The sequence below is a fragment of the Anarhichas minor genome, unplaced genomic scaffold (genome assembly GCF_050575085.1).
Source record: "Anarhichas minor isolate MPS153535 unplaced genomic scaffold, ASM5057508v1 ptg000086l, whole genome shotgun sequence".
Classification (NCBI taxonomy): domain Eukaryota; kingdom Metazoa; phylum Chordata; class Actinopteri; order Perciformes; family Anarhichadidae; genus Anarhichas; species Anarhichas minor.
In genome coordinates, this window is record NW_027466532.1 from 388,162 (window position 1) to 410,000 (window position 21,839).

General features: G+C 44.8%; 1 protein-coding gene across 1 annotated transcript in view; it reads left to right on the top strand.

The window, feature by feature from the left end:
• The window catches only part of LOC142938499 (voltage-gated potassium channel subunit beta-2-like), a 125,689-nt gene that overhangs the window by 96,995 nt on the left and 6,855 nt on the right, over window positions 1-21,839 (top strand). Inside the window, exons 9-10 of the mRNA XM_076081714.1 lie at window positions 800-885; window positions 1,542-1,662. Coding sequence (XP_075937829.1) covers window positions 800-885; window positions 1,542-1,662 — 207 coding nt within the window. The remainder of the gene's footprint in view (window positions 1-799; window positions 886-1,541; window positions 1,663-21,839) is intronic.

A 21,839-nucleotide genomic window follows, 5' to 3' on the forward strand; every position in this document is an offset into this window, starting at 1 on the left:
GTCTGTGTGTTTGTGTGTGCCTGTGGGTTGGTGATGAAGCCACGCCCCCCCTGTAGTTCCACTGCGCCCCCCAGTTTGGGAACCACTGAATTAGAGGATTGACGGTTCGATGCTAGTCCATGTCAATGTGTCCATGGGCAAGACACTTAACCCCAAATTGCTCCCATAGGCTATGCCTGAAGTGTATGACTGGGTATGAATGTTAGTCTGATGGGCAGATGGCACCTTTTTATGGTAGCCATCAGTATGTGAATGGAAGTGAATGGGTGAATGACACGTAGTTTCAAAAATGCTTTGGGTGGTCGGAAGACTAGAATATCTAATAAATGACGAACAGCATTCCAAAAAGTCTGCCCAAGGAGCAATGGCTCATTTATCACCTTTGACAGCTGCTTGACATTCTTAAAACTTGAATTTGCCAAAACAATGGTGGCATGATGGAGCAGGTCAACAGATCATTTATCGATCAGTTAGTCAACTAATTTATTTAGCACCCTGGTGAGTGGGATACCGAGTATTTTCTCTTTAATCTCTTCGAACCTCTGTTCAATCACATTCCAGAGAAAAATGTTTGTTGAAAGTGTAGTGAATATTAAAACTGACTCAGAATCCATCCAGCGACTTCCAGTAAAGTGTGACCCATCAATCATATACCTAACCCAAGACTCAAATGTGATTCCTTGTCCTTCCCCTTTGACATTGTCTCCATTTTTCCCAGAGCAGTTTTTTTCTGTCTTTTGTAGTCAGTCAGATGATTGTTGAAACATTGTTACAAAGCTAATTTGGGTATTTTTTGTAGAGACGGTGAGAGCAATGACCCATGTGATCAACCATGGGATGGCCTTGTATTGGGGGACCTCAAGATGGACCGCTATGGAGATCATGGTGAGTTCACACGAAAGTCTAAACTCAATATATTCACAGATCCATTTTGTTTCTTATAACCGAGATTAAATCCCCGAAAGTTGATGTCAGGTCCAAGTTATTGTATCTTTTTTAAAGTCAAGGAAGGATCCTTCAACAGCTGAATTTCAATGATGATATGTCATCAAGTCCAATGCAATTTAAATTGGACTTATCTAATTTCTAGGAGCCTTTGAATTCTACCATGTGTTACTTTTCTGCAGAGTTAGTTCGATTGACTTTAGGGAATGGTGGAGAGCACAGTTAAGATGGCAGAGAGTGGTGGACACCGTGGGTAGTATAATTATTATTATTGTTAGTAATATTATTATTGTAATTATTGTTTTTGTTGTTATTATAGATGTCTGTATTTTTGGTTGTGTGCGCTCATGTGTGAAAGAAATACCCTAGAAAAGCATTTTGTGATAGGTCATAGTCAGAAACGGATTTTATGTGCTGTGTTGTTTGGCTTTATGGCAAGCTTGGCATTATTGTCTTCTGTTACTGTATGTATATGTGTAACATGCCATGCTGTAGTTGGACTGTGTACAGATGTCAGTTAAAAATGTTTGGATCAGTGAAGACTTTTGGCACAATTGCTTTTTTCCCTGTGAAATTGTTCCCTGTGATTCCTGTAGGAGGCATACTCAGTGGCTCGACAGTTCAACCAGATCCCACCCATCTGTGAACAAGCAGAGTACCACATGTTCCAGAGGGAGAAGGTTGAAGTGCAACTCCCTGAACTCTTCCACAAGATAGGTAAGCAGTTACCATAGTCTTTGAGAAATCTATCTGATGTTATGGAATATTTCTTATGACTAGTCGGGAGAAGAAAGTTGAGGTTTTCTATCAATATAAAGTAAAACAGAGTTTTGATGAACGATCAAGGTTTGTAAAGTCAATTTATTTTTGCAAGCAAAGAGAACAGTCTCACAGACACATTGCAGTGATCTGGAAGAGTGATCTACCCAACAGTCAGAATGCATGGACATTTATGCTCAGACAGCTTCCTGTTATCTGCTTAGCTAACAAGAATACACAAAGAACACAATAAAAGGCAGGTCATCCTTCGAGCCTTAGTATACTTCATTTAAGACAGTCAGGAAGATGCTTTATCTCCTGTTTACAAATCCCTTTGTTCACAGTCTGCCTTACAATAAACAGTTTAAACACACAGCAGATGCTTCCTTTGAAGCCACTGTGACATTGTTAAAATGACCATTGCAGAGACAGAACAGACATTTTTTACCCTCACACATCATATGTGCATGCAAAGGTTTAAGCCTTTACAACTTCAGATAACGCGTCACAAAGGAAGTAAAAGTATTACTAACAGAGGATCTCTGTTACCCAAGGTCTCTCTGTGTCTCTGTCTTACGAAGAAGAAACAAACAGTGCATAATGATAACAGATAACAAGACACCTGGATACTAAACTAATTAAAGTCATCTACTGAAACTACAGTTTGGTGTCTGCTCTTTTAGGACTTACATTCTTTAAACCTTCACATTAGACTATGACATATTTTCCCATTACACTGAATAATTACGTTAATGAATTACACTAATGAAGAGAGTGAGTTCTATTTTTTATCTTTATTATGTTTTATGTACCTTGTTTTTTGTCAGACATTGAATCAGCTGTGCTAATGGTTGGGAAACTGTAGTAGTTCACCCCAAAACCTCGCCAATCAAAATTAATTTAACAAGGAACTATTTATCAATCAAGATTATTTTGTTGTGAGTTGCCTAGTTACAACCTGAAACATTCACCCAAAATGTTTAAGAAGCCTTTATTTAAATAAATAAATCGATAATATAATGAATCATTACAAACAAATAATTCGGTGTTTGTGCCCATTGGCAGTTTATTCACATTCAGTTGTGGGAAAGTGGCAGAAATATGTCTTTATGACAGTTATATTATGTTCATTATTTAGGATGTTTGTTTCTTTAATTTTGCTTTCCATAAATTGATCACTGGAGCAAACACGTTTGAAAACGCGCAACGTTTACTTTGAAGGCGAGCTGTTTGTGTTTCCGACTCTCGACTTCCTTTACTCAATTTTCATTATTAAAGTTGGATAATGGAACAAGCTGACGTTTTGGTGCGCAGCATTGCATGTGTTAATTCAATGTGAAAATAACACAGACAAAGCATTAACCGCCTTTAGGCAGCATCGGCTATCGAACAACAAACTCACACGTAGCAGAATACATTTCCATTAGCACAAGTAGACCAATGAGATTAGGCAATACCTCTAACTGACATTGTTCATAATACAACGTGATCAATGGCAAATTAATTATACTTCGTGCTCGGACCGATTATCAGGTTATTTGGATTATCTTGAGTAATCGGGTAATGTTTCTTGAAAGAGACATTGCTGTTGAGTTTTTCAAATGTATTTTACTCTTTGAGCAAAACAAGCAGAGTGCCATATATTAAATGGTAAATAGGCATGCATTTGTATTGGGCAGTTGTCACTATTAGGCAGACTGCGGCCCGAGTCCAGATCCAGATGTCGTTGTATCCAGACATGGACCTATGACTGATAGGTAATTGATAGTTATTACATTTTGACGGAGCACTTCTATTTTAACCGGCGCAGCTTTTCCAGGCTTCACGGCACTCGTTCAGAGGCCCAGGAAGCACACCAACTAATTACATGTGTTGTATATCATCTCACGTGATGCTACTCAGCCAATCAAATATGTGTATTCCGATAAGCGATTCGACTCGATTGCCATATTCACACACACAGCAGAAGTAGGTGAATCAGAGAAGTTATTTCACATGACATGTTCGAAAAAGGGAAATGTGGACAGCTTAACCAGAGCCTTTAACCAAGAATGGACAGACTCTTATATGTTAATTCTTCACACGGGCAGTTCAAATCCAGTATGTCTCATACTGAATGTTCAGAGACCGTGACGATTATTAAAAGCCGCAATGTGAAGTGCTACTACGAAACAAAGCACAAATCTTTTGAGCCAACGTACCCACTGAGAACAGAGAAGGAATATTGCTGAAACAAGTGGTTTCAATAACCAATTTCCCTGCACACAAATTTCTCATTTTAAAAGATGAGAATATAATATCGTGGCTTTTTTGATAAACATCAATTCACACCGGAATTAAATTAATTTATAGCTGCAGGACAGTTCAGTTAAATTAATTTTTCTAAAATGAAGTACTTTATTTGATGAGTCATATTTTCAAAAGGTTTCTGTTATGTTTTTATTTTCATCCAGCCCTTACTTGAGAATAAAATGAATGATAGAAGAACATTAGAGTATGTATTATATATAATTCATCCAGTTCAATTTGAAATGTATAATAATAAATATTGTTTAGATATTATTCAGTTGAACTTTCTTTATTTCATGTGACAGACGTTAATACAACTGTTGGCAACTTCAATACATATGGTTCTAGCAGATATATATTTTAAAAGTTGCTCAGCAGTAGTGGTATGTTCTGATTTGATTGAATTGTGGTTATTGATTACTTTCCATATGAGTATTATGAATAAATCATAGCGCAAATTTTGAACATTATTGTGGTGTTCCGGACCTTTGTATGAGAAAATTCTCTCTAAAGCCTCATCCCACTCTGACAGCCCCGCCCGCGGGCCGTCAGAGTGTTAACGGCATATTTGTGTTATGTACACAACTGCTCTGTAACGATGAGTATTAATGTGATATCTCATTAGAAAGCTACGGTTCTTGTAATTCGATTTATGCAAACCATTTCAAGATACAATAACAACAGCAGGTACAGTTAACGTCTCTGTCAAACAAGCACTCCAAAAATAGCCGATAAAATATCGCCGTGACTCACCGATTATGATCCATAACGTGCCCCTTGTGTATGCTAGTCCAGCAAAAACGGTCTTGCTAGGTGGGTAAGGGTCCACTCGATCGAATCCAGTAAAAGATTTAGTCCAAAACACATTAGTACGTCCATAAAGACCCATGGGGGGCTGTTGCATCATTTCAAATTAGCCAGCAGATATGATAACTCGCGATCATATTTCGGGCATAATTTCACTTTTCATGTAAACAGAGCTGAGATTTTCACCGCAAAATGGAGCCTGCATTCCGCCGGTTAGATTGACACCTGATTTGACCCAATAGGAGCTTCTATAGCCCGGTCACAGTCTGGAACAGCCAACGAGAGTCCGCTTTGAAAGACAATGCCCGCCTCTCTTCTTTGGGTAAAGCTCGAGCCAATCGCAACAGATCCTGTTCAAACTCAGGCTCCATATAGCCAATGAAATTCCGAAGCCAAGGATATGCAGATTTATCAGCTGGCCCTCTGGGGAAGTTTTCAAAACTGAAATTGAAACCGTGACTGAGGTACGTGAGACAGATTATCAAGACCAAAGTCTGGTTCATGAGAATTTTCAAGAATCTGTAAAAGTTGACTGGTTAAATGTGATATAGTTAACCATACATCAACATAAATAAACTATAGTTTGAATTTCGGACATTTTGACGTGGTGACACGCAACGCGGCCGCACTCTTAGTAAAACCACTCTTAGTAAAACCACTTGTAAAATATAAATTTTCTGTTGTATTGTTATCAAATTCTAACTTATACCAGGTACCATGACCCCATGCTGACGTAGGATTGTGTTTTCCGGGTTATAAGTCCCAGCCATAGATAACTGCTGCCATCTGTTGGCCAAAACAAATCTAGGCAGAAATAAAATCCTTCTCTTTCTGTGTGCTGAAAACTCCATAGCTCAATGCTAGTAGCACTTACAGTGATTCTGACTGATTGTGAAGAAACTTCAGAGTGTTGCCGTTCAATAGAGACTAAAACCAAACATGTACTCCCAATGGTTCAATAAGAGCTGTCAGTTTACTTTGGGTACGCGGTTGATAGGCGTTTTAGGCAAATTTTAGAGGAGTGAGAAGAGGTTTTAACTGGACCTTGCTGAATTTTAATTGAATACCCTTGGTATAGGGCAGGGGTCACTAATAGGCGGACCGCGGTCTGGATCCGGACCCAGACGCTGTCCTACCTGGACGTATAACTGATGGATAATTGAGAATTTTACATCTTGGCGGAGCGCTTCTATTTAAACCTGCATAGCTTTTCTAGCCTTTACGGCACTCGGTCAGCAGTCCAGGAAATACACCGATTACATGCATTGTAAATCATCTCACGTGACGCAACTCAGCCAATCGAATATGTGTATTCTGAAATGCATCGTGAGCCGAGTGAGATTTGCACACAGACAGGGGAGAGAGAGCAGTGGGAGAAGTAAGTCAGAGAAGCAATTTCACATGGCGTGCTCTAAAAAGAGAAAAGTGGACTGCGAAAACAGAGCTTTTAACAAAGAATGTACGGACTCTTATTTGTTCATTCTTCCTGCTGGTGCTACAAAACGAAAGTTACAAATGTAACTACGGTTCTATGAATCCTGAATGACCGCCAGAGGCAGTGCTTAACACTGGATATCTTCCGTCTCGCGCATGCGCAGGTCGAATATTTATACCAACAAAGTCACCTGTGACCTCGGATGACCCCCGTCGTCTATAAGTTCCGGTGTCATCCTGAGTTCAGTCCTATGGAATCTTCTCGCGAGTTCACGGGATTCCGAGTGACCAAGAACTCTGGCGGTCAGCCAGGATTCATAGAACCGTAGTTACATTCGTAACTTTCGTTCTATTTCATCCTTACTGACCGCTAGAGGCAGTGCTTAACACTGGATGACTTATACCAAAAGAGTCACGAGGAAGCACAGTAACTACCTCGTATAGCTCCGGCAGAGAAAAATTGGCCAAAGAACCCTCCCCAGTGGGTGAGGGGTGGCAACGTTAACTCTGTAGTGTTTGGTGAATGTGCTTGGTGATGCCAATGAGGCCGCAGCACATATATCCTCCACAGGCACACCTCTCAGGGCTGCCCTTGACGTGGAGACACTCTTGGTAGAGTGACCCTTCACCCCGGATGGCCGAGCGCAGTCGCTCGCCTTGTATGTATAGGCAATGGCCTCCACTATCCAGTGGGATAGGTGCTGTTTTTTAGAAGGAGCACAGCCCTTCTTAGGCTCACCATAACTGACAAAGAGCTGCTCCGACCGCCGTATGCAGGCGGTGGCTTCCACATAAGCTCTGAGGGCCCATACTGGGCACAGCAGCCTTGACCTCTCCTCTCCCGATGGGGGGGGGTGGGGTCAACTTTGCCAGCTGGATAGGCTGGTTGATATGTGAACGTATCAACACCCTTGGGAGAAACACTGCATTAGGCCACAAAGTGACACCCAAGCCATCTGAGTTCCACCTCAGACATGATTCTTTCACCGACAGGGCATGCAGCCCGCCCCCACATTGAGCTGAATTGATGGCAAGGAGAAAAAACGTTTTGCCGATAGCCAGTGCCAGGGGTTCAAAAGGAGACAAGCATAAGGTGTCCAGTACCAAGGGTAGGTCCCATGCAGGGGAGACCGGCCCTTATCTAGGAGGGACTGTAGAAACTCAGTACAGCAGGCATGGGGCGCTGTACTGGGACCTTGTTCTGAGCCGCACACCAGTCAGAGAACAGCTTCCACCTGTTTTTGTACTGCAGGCAGGTAGATCGCTCGCTGGCATTCAGAATAGTCAGTCTGACTGGTTATATGCAGCCACTCAGCATCCGGTCGGGCCCCCCGTGACCCATAGTTGAAGGCGGCAGGGATTGGAATGCCAAATCCGACCTTCTAGTTGCGACAGGAGATCCCTCCTGTCGGGGAAGAACTCTGACAAGCGTTTAGCAAAATCAGAGGGAATGGTGGAAAGGCATAAAGAAGATCCTCTGGCCACGTGTGAGCCAGGGCATCTTGACCCAGAGGACTGGTCCTCTCCGTCAGGGAGACCCAGTGGGGGCAGTGGGTCGACACGTCTGGATGCAGCCGCCACTCTCACGGTGGAGGCTTGTGATGGAACAGGAAAACCACAACCTGGTTCCGTTCTCCTGGTGGGTACATTGCCCACAGGCTGGTCAGGCGAGGGGCCTCCCAAGTCAGAAGGGCACGGTGATCCCTGTAGCAACTTCTGCAGATCTGGTGCCCCATTGATAGTTTATGTGAAATCACAGCAGAGGTGTTGTCCAACCGGAGAAGCACATGCTTTCCCTTCAAATATGGAAGGAAGTGCTTGAGCGCTAGCTCTAGAACCTTGACCTGCCCCTGCGGTCTTTGAGCAGACAACTGCCCCCAAGCTGTCCTGTTCTGTCACACTGCACCCCGCCTTGAGAGGCAGGTATCTGTTGTGACAATCTCCCGGTGGAATGGAACCGAGCCCATGGGGACACTGTTTGCCAGATATGCACTCTCCCTCCATGGGGATAGAGTGAGTAGGCACTGTTTTGATAATATTATTGCCCTGTATCTGAGAGAAGGCGAGCAGTGTCCTGTGGTGCCTGAAGCCAGGATGGCGCCCAGGTCAGCCAGTCGTCTAAGTACGGCAGTATGTTCACGCCCTGTGATTGCAGGGGGAAAGGACAGCAGTAATACACCTTGTGAACACCCATGGGGAGATGGGAGACTCCGAATGGAAGCACCCTGGACTGAAAGTGGCGGCCTTAAAAGGCGAAACGTAGAAACTGCCTGTGGTGATGCACCATGGGAACATGGGAATAGGCGTCGATAGACGTGAACCACTCTCCCTTGGAAATCTGCTGCTGGGAGGAAAAACCCCGACAGCCGGCCCGGAGACATCTCCTGGCCCCCCTGCCTCTGGAGGCTTTTGGGGGGGGCGGGGGGCGACTGTTAGTCCCCAAGTTCGGAGGTTGTCTGGGGGGGGGGGGCGTAGGTAGGGTTGTATCGGTAGCGGTCCGGCCTCTCAGCAGGACGCTGAGGCCTGTGGCGGCTACTAGGGTAAGCTGGAGGCTGAAAAAAAAATGGCCTTGTGGGGCCAAAGTGGGACCCCTAGGTCTGCAGGGTGCAGGCATGTCCCTGCTAAGACCAGAGAACTGCTGCCTGGTCTGGCTAGCTTCAACAGTTCGCTGAAGCACCTGTATAGCAGCTGACTCGAACAGCTCACCAGGTTCCACTGGGACAGTACGGAGGGTCCTCCTACATGTCTCAGATAGGGGTGACTGCGCCAGCCAGGACCAGGGTGGACATCATACATCCAAGTTCCCTCGACATGAGCGCAAACGCCTGCAATGAAGCATCACTGAGGCTGGAGGTGGAAGCGTCGAAGTAGCCTGCTGCAGAGAAGCTGAGAGGGCAAGCATGAGGTGGGAGAGGGAGTTGTTGATACGGTGCACAGCACTGCTGTGTCATAAGCCCTGGATAGCAGGTCATCTTTGACCCGACGTTGGGTCGAGGGCACCTGGCATCGGGCCTCAGAGTCTCCTCAGGGGAAACTATGATGGACGCAATAGTCGGCTAAATGGCTGGCATACGTGCAAGGCCAAATTTTGCCACCTCCTGCATGGCCGTCAGGGTTCGCCATCTGATGTAAGGCGGGAGAGAGCCATGGTGTCTCTCCAGCATGCATGCAACTCCCTCAGATATTCCTCGGAGGGAGGAACAGAAAAGGAAGGCGCCTGAAGAAGGCACTCACAGGTGGAAGTTCCAGCTGCTGTGTATCCCACTGCAGGCGTGCCAGCACCATACAAATTATCAGGGTAGGTTGGGCTGGATTCAGCTGCCCTGACAGGGGGAGGTAGACCTCACGCATCAGGTGTTCCACTTCGGCCAGCCTAGCAGACTTTACTGCTCAAGGCGTGATGCCGCAGGTCCTGCCTGGGTTCTCCGAGAGGCCCTCCCTCAGATGCTCGAGGCTAATGCAAGAGGTCAGGGCCGTCCTCAGGCTGAAGAGGAGCTATACAGGTCCTACAGCCGGGAGAGTTTAACATGGCCGCGATTCTGGTGGAACCCTTGTCCCACTAGTTGATGCGGAATTCCAAATCAGTCTGAGCGGGAGCGCTCTGCTGAATGTTGAGAGAACAGGCAGGGGGCAGTCAGAGGAGAGTGATCTTTTCGGACACTCTCTTCACTTGGACAGTCGCTGCGGATATTGGTGACCCACCAGTTAGCCTGAGCGAGAGCACTCTGCTACTGTGGAAACAGACCCAAAAGAAAAACAGTCCTTACAGTGAGAGGGGAGCGAGGACACTCTTCACTAGGACCGTCGCTTGTAAATAGTGGTGTCCCACCAGTTAGCCTGAGCGAGGACACTCAGCAAACTGTGATAGCCGTAATGTTACAAAATCAATGGACACAATCCCAGTATTAACTTAGTCTAGTTAGTGTCCCACCAGGTTAGCCTGAGTGAGGACACTGCCAGCTGCGACAGCCGTAATGCGTAAAAAGCATCAATGGGCACATCAATGTTGATTTAGTATAACTAGCATTCACCGAGTTAGCCTGAGCGAGAACACTCTGCTAACTGTGATAGTTGTAATGCTACAAAGTTGATGGCCACAGCCCCAGTATCAGCTTTGTTTAGCTAGCTTCCCCCTGAGTTAGCCTGAGCGGGGACGCTCTGTTAACTGTGACAGCCGTAAGGTTACAAAGTTGATGGACACAGTTCCAGTATCAGCTTTGTTTAGCTAGCTTCCCACTGAGTTAGCCTGAGCGAGGACACTGCTAACTGTGATAGCCGTAATGTTACAAAACCAGTGGACATAATGCTAATGTCGATCTAGTCGAACTTGCATCTCATCAAGTTAGCCTGAGCTAGGACACTCTGTTCACTGTGAAGGGCGGGCCGACAGCGTATATTCTACGCTCTCGTTAGCACGCCACTCGATTAGCTAGAGCGGAAGCGCTCTGCCAACCGTGGAAAACGAACAACGGTTATAGAAAACAACGTTAATCGATCTCACCGATTGCTGTCTTCACGACTTAGGTGGCCCTTATCAGACTGGTGACGACCGATGATAGGGGCGTCCACCAGTCCGGGGCTCGATGTCCGAACGGCGAACACACCGCTCCCTCCGAAGAGGGACAGCTTGTCGCAGCCTTTGGAGGGCGAGAGATCCGCAACTCCGACCGGTGGTCACAAGGCTACAGCGACGAGCTCTAATATGTCTTGATCGTAGACACATCTTTGTCTATGCTACCATGGTAGCTAACCTGCGTAGCGAGAAGATAAAAAAGGACTGAACTCAGGATGACACCGGAACTTATAGACGACGGGGGTCATCCGAGGTCACAGGTGACTTTGTTGGTATAAATATTCAACCTGCGCATGCGCGAGATGGAAGATATCCAGTGTAAGCACAGTGTAAGCACTGCCTCTGGCAGTCAGTAAGGATGAAATAGAACCACTCTGTCTCATATGTTCAGATATCGTGGCCATTATTTAATGCGCCAATGTGAAACGCCACAACGAGACTAAACAAATCTTTTGAGCAAACATACTCACTCCAATCTGAACTGAGGGCAAGATGTTGAGATGTGTAGAGATTGTTTATTATAAAGTTGACTGAGACCGTTATGATGTGAAATGGTTTTAACAAAAGAGAAGAAAAAAGTTAACTCCAGCCATACTCTTTCATTTTTCATTTTCATTCATTTTTCTTAAATCAAGCACTTTCTTTTAAGATGCAACTTTTTCAAAAAATATTATTTTTAATATTTTTAAATGAGAGAAGAACATTTATTTATGTATTTCTATGTATTATTTAAAATCCATCCAGTTAAATTTAAAAACTGAGAATAATTGTTAAAATATAATTAATGTGTACTTTCTTTATTTGATTTGTTGTTGTAGTTGTTGACTACACAGAGACGTTGCTACTACTGCTAGGCTTCTTGAATATATATATATGGCACTAAATAGAGCAAGTTAGATATTATTGTAATGCAGTGGCGGGCCGTGCATTTTATACCTGGGCCTTCACTGCTGTCCTGCAGCTGAAACACAGCTACGGTTATTATTTGTTTCGTGTCAAAATGAAGCCAACACCTATACATAGAGTGCGTCTCCTCTCTGCTCTGACTGCAGCTGGGACTGCTGCGCCTGTGTGTGCTTTGGGGCGGCGGAGGTGCTCATGGCAGCTTGCGGCGGAACGTACGTGCTTTCACGAGTCAAAACACTACAACAGTCTTCAACAACACCAGAACAAGTGGCTAGATTTGTCACTAGTAGCTTTTGACAAAAAAAGTCGCCATGAGGGTTTGGAAAGTCGCCAGATTTAGCGAGAGAGTCGCCAAGTTGGCAACACTGGCACCTGCTAAATATGTCCCCAGAGCAACATTGGACGTAACAATGGTTCCTATCACATCTAAAACCAAACAAAAATCTTCATAAAAACAAGTTGTACAAATAATAATATATAAACAAGCATATTAAAGCTACTGCAGATGTAAAAACAAACGCATTTAACTTACCAGAGCTGCTGTTCACTATTTAAAGACAAAGGCCATCCTCCTTTCTTTGTTAACAAAGAGTTTAATCTCACGGTTGTTCAGTACATCCGTGCGTTTTAGTTCCAGTAAGAAGTCCTTCTCGATTCATGGACGCCAGTGAAGACAAGTCGAGCCTCCCCAGTTGTATTTCTTGGATAGGTTTTAATGCGTTTGAGGGCTGAAAATGTCCGCTCGACAGAGGCAGCAGATTTTGGGATTGTCACAGCCCAACATGTCAGGCTAGCCCACTGACTAATCACGTATGGTTAGGCCAGCTAGAAGGCTCTGACACGTCAAAGAATACGCCCAACATGTCAAACTAAAAATCTGATTGGTTAAAGACTATGACAATCAACAATATCGTCCCCATTCACTTAAACAAGTAGGGATTTACTTGTGAGTCTGCAGGCCTCGGGCCTCTCTTCTTACCTAGAGACACAGAGGTGAAATCTGATTGGATAAAAGCTCTACTTAAAACAAGCTGCACTGGAAGCAGAGCAACTGAGGAAGACAGTAGCTGTGTAATGAGAAAATAGGCTAATGGGAAAAAAAATTATAATACATGTAGTGTATTTATGAAAAATTATAAAATAGCTATAACTTTGTGATTCTGTCTAGGCCAGCAGAGAAGGCCTTGCTGGCCCTGACGGCCCACCACTGCATTTATTACATGTACCATTATCCTTAAGAGAGGCAGAGGAATGACTAAACATGAGACACACTGTGCAAGAGAGGTAGATATTGAAGCCATTGCTAGCTGATAAGCTAAAATACGATAGTTAGCAGAACAGAACAACGTGTAAACAACTGTTGGATTAAGTGAGAAGTTGCTAAAAGATGGAGCGAGCTATGCGCGTTTAAATGTACAGCAGCAAATTTGCCGCTTGTATTAATAAATATCACACAATTAAGTTAGTTTAGGGCCGCGGGTTTTGGAGCTAGGAGGAGGAAGACAGCTGCAGAGGTCGGAGAAGTTGGATGGTGAAAACTACACAACAAAACAGTCAGAGGAACTTGACAGATGTTTCTGTCAGCAAGGCACATCTGTCAGTTGGAAGTCGAAAAAGAGAAGTTTCCAGAATGGTGAAACATAATGACATGAAGAAAACCGTGGCATTGGAGATATTCTCATGGGGAAAGTTTTGAAAGACGGAAACTTGTTGATTGTATGTAGAAATGAAGAGCAAAGAGAGCGAGCGGACAGGATTAAAGAAATAGAGTGGTTTAAAGTAGTCAGCACAAACCATATCCAAAAAGAAAGTAAGTGAGGCTAGCCCACTGACCAATCACGTATGGATAGGCCAGCTAGCAGGCTCTGGCACATCAAAGAATACGCCCAACATGTCAAACTAAAGATCTGATTGGTTGAACACTATGACAATCAACAATATCGTCCCCATTCACTTAAAGTGCAAAGGGATTCACTTGTGAGTCTGCAGGTCTCTGGCCTCTCTTCTTACCTAGAGACACAGAGTTGAAATCTGATTGGATAAAAGCTCTACTTAAAACAAGCTGCACTGGAAGCAGAGCAACTGAGGAACACAGTAGCTGTGCAATGAGAAAATAAGATAATGGGAAAAATATTTTTACAAATTATAATACATGTAGTGTATTTAAGAAAAATTATTAAATTATAAAATAGCTATAACTTTGTGATTCTGTTTAGGCCAGCAGAGAAGGCTTTGCAGGCCCTGACGGCCCACCACTGGGTAATGTTCCGGACCTTTGCACGAGGAGATTTTCTCAATCTGGACCTTTTGGAATTTTAATTGAATACCCCTGGTATACCCCTTGAATACCCCTGGTTGAATACCCCTGGCCTTCCTCGTCTTCCGACCACACAAAGCACTTTACAGTACATGTTATCATTTGCCCATTCACACACTAGATTGAAGGTGCCACCTGTCTATCAGGACTGAACAAATTCCCATTCATACACCTATGGCACAGCCTTGGGAACAAGTTTAGTGTCTGGCCCAAGGACACATTGTCATGGACTGGAGGAGCAGGGGATCAAACCGCAGATCTTCAGATTGGAAGACAACCTGCTTTATCGTCTCTGAGCCACAGCCAACCACAAATAGTCCCATCGCATTGGAAAGAAGGCAGACATCTCTACGGCTGGTATCTCCAAAACTGGGCAACTCGCACAAAAACAATCTAGATTAATAAACAGTGTTGGGATCTGGCAGGAGCGTGTTTGGTTATCAGCAAGTATGAAAACTAAATTATTGACATTAATACAATTATTAATACCCATAAGATTATTAACATATATTAATAACGGGTTACCAATAACCAAACAATGAATTAAGTCTCTCAATTGGTGTTCACTCAAAATATCAAAAATCAAAGTACTATTAAGAGTGAACACAGGCTACAATATCCAGCTGTTATCACAATACACAAAGTAATCACAGAAAGCTGCTCTTTAAGCGTAACAGTTTATTTACGCCTAACAAGACAATCAAGTCAATAATATTATAAACTAACAACTACTATACAATTATAAGCATACTATCTAAAATCAACAAACAATCATGTGGGGAGGATGTATGTACCAAATTGGCAGCCGTCTCTAAGGGTACATCCCAAGTCTCTTAATTGCATCCCCGTTTCCCTCACTTGGGTCCTTTCCTTGTGTAGTGACTGATTCCAGCAACTAGCCACTCGGCTGGGTGCGGGAGAAGATCCTGTTCTTTACTCGCTACAACAAAAGGATTCCAGGCGTTTCACTCTTTTGGGTGAGGTTCCCGTTTAATTAGTGTTCACATATACAATAGGATAGTCCTGGTCTCCCTCTGGTGTGTCTGACTTGCGGTAAAAACCGTGCGATTTCCCCGTCACCCATGCCTAATTACCTGTCAGTTGCACCTGTGCCCCATATATAAATTACCTGTCACAATACTCCACACTGCCACCTGTGGTCAACCTAAGATAGGCTCCTAATTCAAACATATAATGCACAGACATAACTAATGGCTCCTACACCTTGCGTCTTAGTCCCTCCCACCAGGGATGCATGGAGGAAACCATGCAAGGAGAGAGGAACGAGGAAATATCTTTTAAGAGACATGAGACGTCCTTTCCTCAGTTGTGTCACATGAAGCGACGTCTGTTTCTGATGACGGTGGCTGATGATCACAGCTGGATCAGCTGTCAGTCGGCTTTAACAGCTGGAGAGACTTTTGATAAGTTTGTGTGTGTTCACATGATCACTGTACTTAATAATAGTAACTAATAACTAATAAAGACACAGTAATCACCACTGTAGAGGTATTTCTCTCTGTAGTCTGTTAACAAACTGTGTCCTGTGTTCTATTTATAAGCACAGGATCCATTTCTACCGGCGGAATGCGATCGTCTTATTTATGAATTATTTGCGTCTGTACGTTTTGAAATTCAGATTATGACGTCATTATTAAATAACCCAGACTATGATTGTTTCTCTTAAATGATAAAACTCATCAAACCCGACAATCAGGAATGAACAGCCTCACGTGACTGAATGAAATGATGATAAATGATGTAAAAAGTGTTTCGTCTCTCCAGTTCCCTCTGACTGTAATTGTTTCCATAATAAAAGTTCAGATCATGAAAACACAAATCTTTCTAATAAATGAAGAAAGTTGTTTGTGGTCCTTTTGTTGTTCAGTCTACAATGAACATTTATTTAAACCAGATGTTGAATCAGAAAACTAATCAAATATAAAGCTTGAGTGTATTCTGTGATCTGTCTTCACTGTTTACATGTTGAAAAAAATCTCATCAGTCCGATCGGCTGCAGCGTCCAATCACATGACTGATGAACAATGAGGGGGCGTGTCGGCCGTTAAAAGACTTCCTGGAAGTCTGTTCTCGTGGGTCCTCGCTCATGGCTCCTCGGAGATCCCTCCTCTCTCCTCGATCCTCTCTCCTCAGAGCTAAATAAGAGCTTTGGGACGGCCGTCAATATGGCGGCGTAGAACAACTTCCGGTTCAAGCGAGGAAATGAGAATTAAGAGATTTGGGATGTACCCTAAGTGCTCACGCCACGTGAGACTACAAAATGGCGGGGAGAGAGAAAAGTACCAAAATGGTGGACGTAGTCTCGCGTGTGATTACGCTACGCAAAACTACAAAAATGGCGGCGAGGCCACGATGTTTAACGCAGCAATGAGGCACAAAATAGAGGCCACGGTTAAATACCAACTGCAACAGCACAGCCCATTTGTGTGTATGAGTAGGTGTACATGTGTGTGTGTTAGTTTAAATAATAGGGAGAAGAAAAACATTCAAAAAAATGCAGATCCTCACTCACTCAATACAGCAACTGTTACTTTATCACACAGAAAACCCAATGGGCAAACTAAGATTCGGCAGCCGTGGCACTGGACTTGTAACTGATAAAGTACAGTTTACTAACTTTACTTTTCATCTAAAACACAGCACATAATAGCCGCATTGGAATATCACTCTTAAAACACCATAGAAACAACAACAGTAATTTTTACACAGCACTAGTGGAACTCGGCAGTCCGTAAAAATACACAACACGTTAACAGTACAGTTAAACTTACATTACAGTCATTTAGCAGACGATTTTATCCAAAGCGACTTACAATAAGTGTAGTCAACATAGGTATTCAAGAGAACTACTAGTCACCAGAAGTCATAAGTGCATCTCCTTTTTTAAACAAGCATCTAAGAGTATAAACCAGAGCAAAAGTACAGAGACGAACGAATATGAATACAATACGTGCAACAAACTAATATGAATACAATAAGTGGAAGGCTCAGTGTAATACTTCTTGAAGAGGTGAGTTTTCAGCCTGCGCCGAAAGATGGGCAGTTGATTTCACCACTGTCGGGCCAGGACAGAAAAAAGCCGTGACCGGGTCGATCGGCCGCAGGGGCCTCTGAGCGACGGGGCGACCGATCGCCCCGAGGCAGCAGAGTGAAGTGGTCAGGCGGGGGTGTAGGGCTTGACCATGGCCTGGAGATAGGAAGGAGCTGTTCCTTTCACTGCCCTGTAGGCTAGCACCAGAGTCTTAAACTAGATGTGAGCTCTTACAGGGAGCCAGTGTAGAGAACGGAGAAGGGAAGTTGTGTGGGAGAACTTGGGGCGGTTGAACACCAGACCAGCTGCAGCTTTCTGGACAAGCTCCAGAGGTCTGATGGCCGACGCCGGGGCTCCGGCAAGTAGTGAGTTGCAGTAGTCCAGGCGGGAGATGACAAGAGCCTGGATGAGCACCTGCGCCATCTTGTCAGTGAGGAAGGGGCGAATCCTCCTGATGTTGTAGAGCAGGAATCTGCAGGAGCGTGTAACCGATGCAATATTTGCTGAGAACGACAGTTGGTCGTCCAGGGTCACACCCAGGTTACTCGCAGTCCGAGTTGGCGTCACCATGGTATCATCAATGGTGATGGACAGGTCTCGGTGCAGGCAACCCTTCCCCGGGAGGAACAGTAGCTCGGTTTTGTCCAGGTTGAGCTTCAGGTGGTGTGTCACCATCCACTTCGAGATGTCAGCCAAGCACGCAGAAATGCGTGCCTCCACTTGAGTGTCACCGGGGGGAAATGACAAGACCAGCTGGGTGTCATTGGCATAACAGGACAGAATCAGGAGGAGAGAGAGTTCGCTCTTGCGGTGTGAAGCGACCGTCACCGCAAGGAGGGCTGTCTCTGTCGAGTGAGCCACCTTGAACCCAGACTGGTCCAAGAGGCTGTTCTGGTGGAGGTAGGAAGACAGTTGGTTAAAGACAGCACGTTCAAGTGTTTTGGATAGAAAGGGTAGAAGATAAACTGGTCTCAAGTTCTTGACATCAGAGGAGTCAAGTGATGGTTTCTTCAGAAGGGGGTGACTCTGGCACTCTTGAAAGCTGTGGGAAAGCATCCTGAAACAAGAGATGTGATGATAAGGTGGGTGAGGAAAGGAAGGAGTTCAGTCGCAATAGACTGAAGAAGAGGGGAGGGGATCGGGTCAAGGGAGCATGTGGTGGGGTGGTTATATGTAACAAGGTTGAGGACCTCGTTGGGGGAGAGGGGAGCAAGATAGGGCATGGAGAGGGGAGGGAGAGCTGAGGGGGGAGATCTAGAGAGGGTAGAGAGGGAGAGGGTGGACAGGAAGAGGGGCTGAGAGAAGGAGGATCTGATGTCATTTACCTTCTTGTCAAAAAAATTGGCGAAATCATTAGGGAGAGGGGAGGAAGTAGGAGGAGGGGGTGGAGGAGTGAAGAGAAAGTTTCGAAGAGTTTTTTAGGATTGGAAGCAGAGGTTAGGATTTTAGAGCGGAAGAAAGCAGCTTTAGAAGTAGATAGAGAGGAGGAAAAAGTGGAAAGAAGAGATTGGAAGTTAAGAAGGTCCTCCGGGAGTTTGCCTTTTCTCCATTTACGCTCAGCCTGTCTTAGGCTCCGTCTATCAGTACGCACTGAGTCCGACAGCCATGGGGCAGGTGGAGTTGGCCGTGCAGGCCTGGAAGTGAAGGGACAGAGGTTGTCCAAAGAAGAGGAAAGGGTGGAGAGGAAAAGATCAGTAGCAGTATCAGGGGATAGGAGAGAGAAGGATTCAGGGTCAGGGAGGGCCGGGGTAACAGACATGGGTAGATAGAGGGAGAGGGAGTAGGACATGAAATAGTGGTCAGAGAACTGGAGGGGAGTGACAGACAGGTTAGCAGTAGAACACTGTCTAGTGAAGATAAGATCGAGCTGGTTGGCGGCCTTGTGGGTAGGAGGAGAAGAGGAGTGGTAAAGGTCAAAGGAGGAGAGGAAGGAAAGAAGAGGTTCTAAGTTATCAGTCTAAATGTTGAAGTCGCCGAGCAGGATGAGTGCGGAGCCATCGTCATGGAAGTGCGAGACTAATGTGTCAAGCTCCTCCAGGAACTCACCAAGGGGGCCTGGTGGGCGATACACAACAGCAATAGTGAGCTTGACTGGATAAGGGACAGTCACAGAACTGTGCAACAGAGAAAAGAGAGTATTTAGATTTTGGGGAAATTAGCAGGCCAGTACCACCACCTCGCCTCGCAGCGCTGGGAGTGTGAGAGAAAGAGTACACATCTGACAGAGCTGCGGGTGTGGTAGTGTTTTCTGGTGTGATCCAGGTCTCAGTTAGAGCAAGAAAGTTGAGGGAGAGCAAGGAAGCGTAGCCTGAGATGAACTCGGCTTTCGGCACTGCCGACTGGCAATTCCAGAGCCCCCTGCCACCATTTGCTCGCCATGAGCTGAGAAAGTGGGATCGATGAGAATAGTGGGGTCACGGCACCTGGGAGTGACCCAATGTCTATGTGACCACCGGACAGAGGAGCAGACAAAAATAGGATGCAAACACATAGTAGTGAATAGAAACAGATTACTGACCCACAAGTACACGCTCGAGAAGTCTCTGCTTGAAAAAGTCACCCTGTTGCCTTTGTTCGCCTGACGCTTCCAACCTCCAGCAGTGCTTAAGGACAGCTATCTACTGATTGCTCATTGTCTGCCAGGAGTGCAAGCCACTCCCTGGCACTTAGCAGTGCAATTGACCAGGTGAGACTAAGGCCATGTCCACATTACTCCGTTTTTACTCCGTATTTGCTACGTTTACACTGAGCGGCCACACTACGCCGGAGTTTTGGAGCACCCTAAACGGAGGAGTCTGAAAACTCCCCCGAGGTTGGAGGTATTTGAAAACTCCGGGGTTTTGGTTGTGTGTGGACGGTCGGAAACGGATGTGTGTTAGCAAAAATGAGCCCACACCCGTGCTCGCTACTGGATTGGTTATTAGCAGCCATGACGTCTCTGTCCCTGATTCGTCACACTCACTATCACGTGACCCGTACCCGGAAGAAAACAAACAGCCAGGGCGACCAGTAATTCATTTCAACATGGATAACTAATTTCAAGCGTTGCTGCTAGCACAACAGCTAGCAGCTGTTGTGCAGTAAAAGTCTGCATTTCTGTGGAGGAAGCAGCTGTTATTGGGGCGATTAGCGAGCGCCGTGACCAGCGGCGTCATCAGCCCTATTATGCGGCCAAGCCAGTTAGCCGTAAATGCTATTCAGAGCTACGAGTTACAACAACAGTTAGTGCCTCGTTGTTTTTAGATTATAATGAGAAGACACGCTGCTTCGTTTTACTTCTTCCGTTTGGTAGCCTTGAGAGACCTTAGTCTGTAAGTATGTCTGTATGAAGCATGAAAAGATGTACGAAGATATATTATATTCGCTAATGCTAATCGCGGTTAGCATTTCCCCATTGGCGGTAATGTTAAAATTAGCTTAGAAGCTAGCTACTCGGACATGTTACATGATGTTCAGAGCTAGAGGTGTGCCCTAAAAGATGGAGCAATTCCCCCATGCCCTAAAGAATTGATAGAGGGCGAAGATGCTGTCCCTGTTTTTCTGCTGGGTGACCCAGCTTATCCCCTGATGTGAGAGAGAGAGAGATAGACCCGCAGCGCTGTAACTACATCTGAAAAATAAAACTTTCCACGAACTGTGTCTGTTTGAGTTTATAGAGGAAGATTTTAGAGGAAGATCTTAAGTATCAAATACAACCTTTCATTATTAAAGACTACTTTATTACTCTGTCGTATTTTTTTTAAAACTAAGCAAGCAATCCACTTCCTGTTTACACCGTCACGCGCATGCCCAGTGTACGTTAATGGTCACGTGCTGTCCGCCTTCGAAGGCTGCCATGTGGATGCAGATCAACTCGAGAATGATGCTGAAACTCCCGTGTGGACGGAGATCGTTTCTATTTGACAACTCTGCTTCCAAGTAGAAACGGAGTAGTATGGATGTAGCATCAATCGCACCTACTTTAGACAAGCAGAAACTCCCAAAGTGCTAACACTGAAGTAGCCTAAGGTAGAGCTAATAACAAGAACAAAAATAATTAGTCTATTCTAGGTGAGTCAAGTAGTGCAGTATCCCTCCAGAAGCCAAATACACATTTAAAACTTAAAACAAAACTAATAAGATTACAAACACACTATGACCTATCTTTGCCTGGACAAAAGCCTCTTACTTTGAGATTTCTTTGTTGTGGTCGGTGTTTCTTTGAATTTCTGTATTCAATTCGGGACCCGGAGCTTCACTGGTTTGGTGAAACTGCGCGGTGATTAATCTTCTGTATGGCAGCGGGAATTCTTCGGAAGTTAAGGGAATTTGCTTCCTTACGACTGGCAAATGTCGACTTGAATAGGAAGAGAAGAGAGCATAGAAATTATCCTTCTCTTCCTTTGAAGATTCTGTGAATCCTCCTTCTATCCAAAATAGTCTATTGTTCGACCAGCGAATGTAGAACTATTCCTAGGGTTTTCTTTCAAGCATCAACATTGTTTGTGTCCCCTTACCTATAAATCGAATCACGTGGGATGACCTAGAGCTGTAGTAGCGCTGATGTTTATAGTCCCAGTGACGTCATGGCCGTACCACAGAGATCCCCCGTGGTGCTTATGAACCTCATCCAATGAGACCCCAGTGTTGGGTTTGGATTAAATACCACACATACTGTAGGTACGATTTAACGTCTGGTAGGGCTTGGTGGGATTATAACCCACATCCGGCTGTTGAACTCCCATGTAGGGACAATTATTTTGTTTCAAGCACATGGT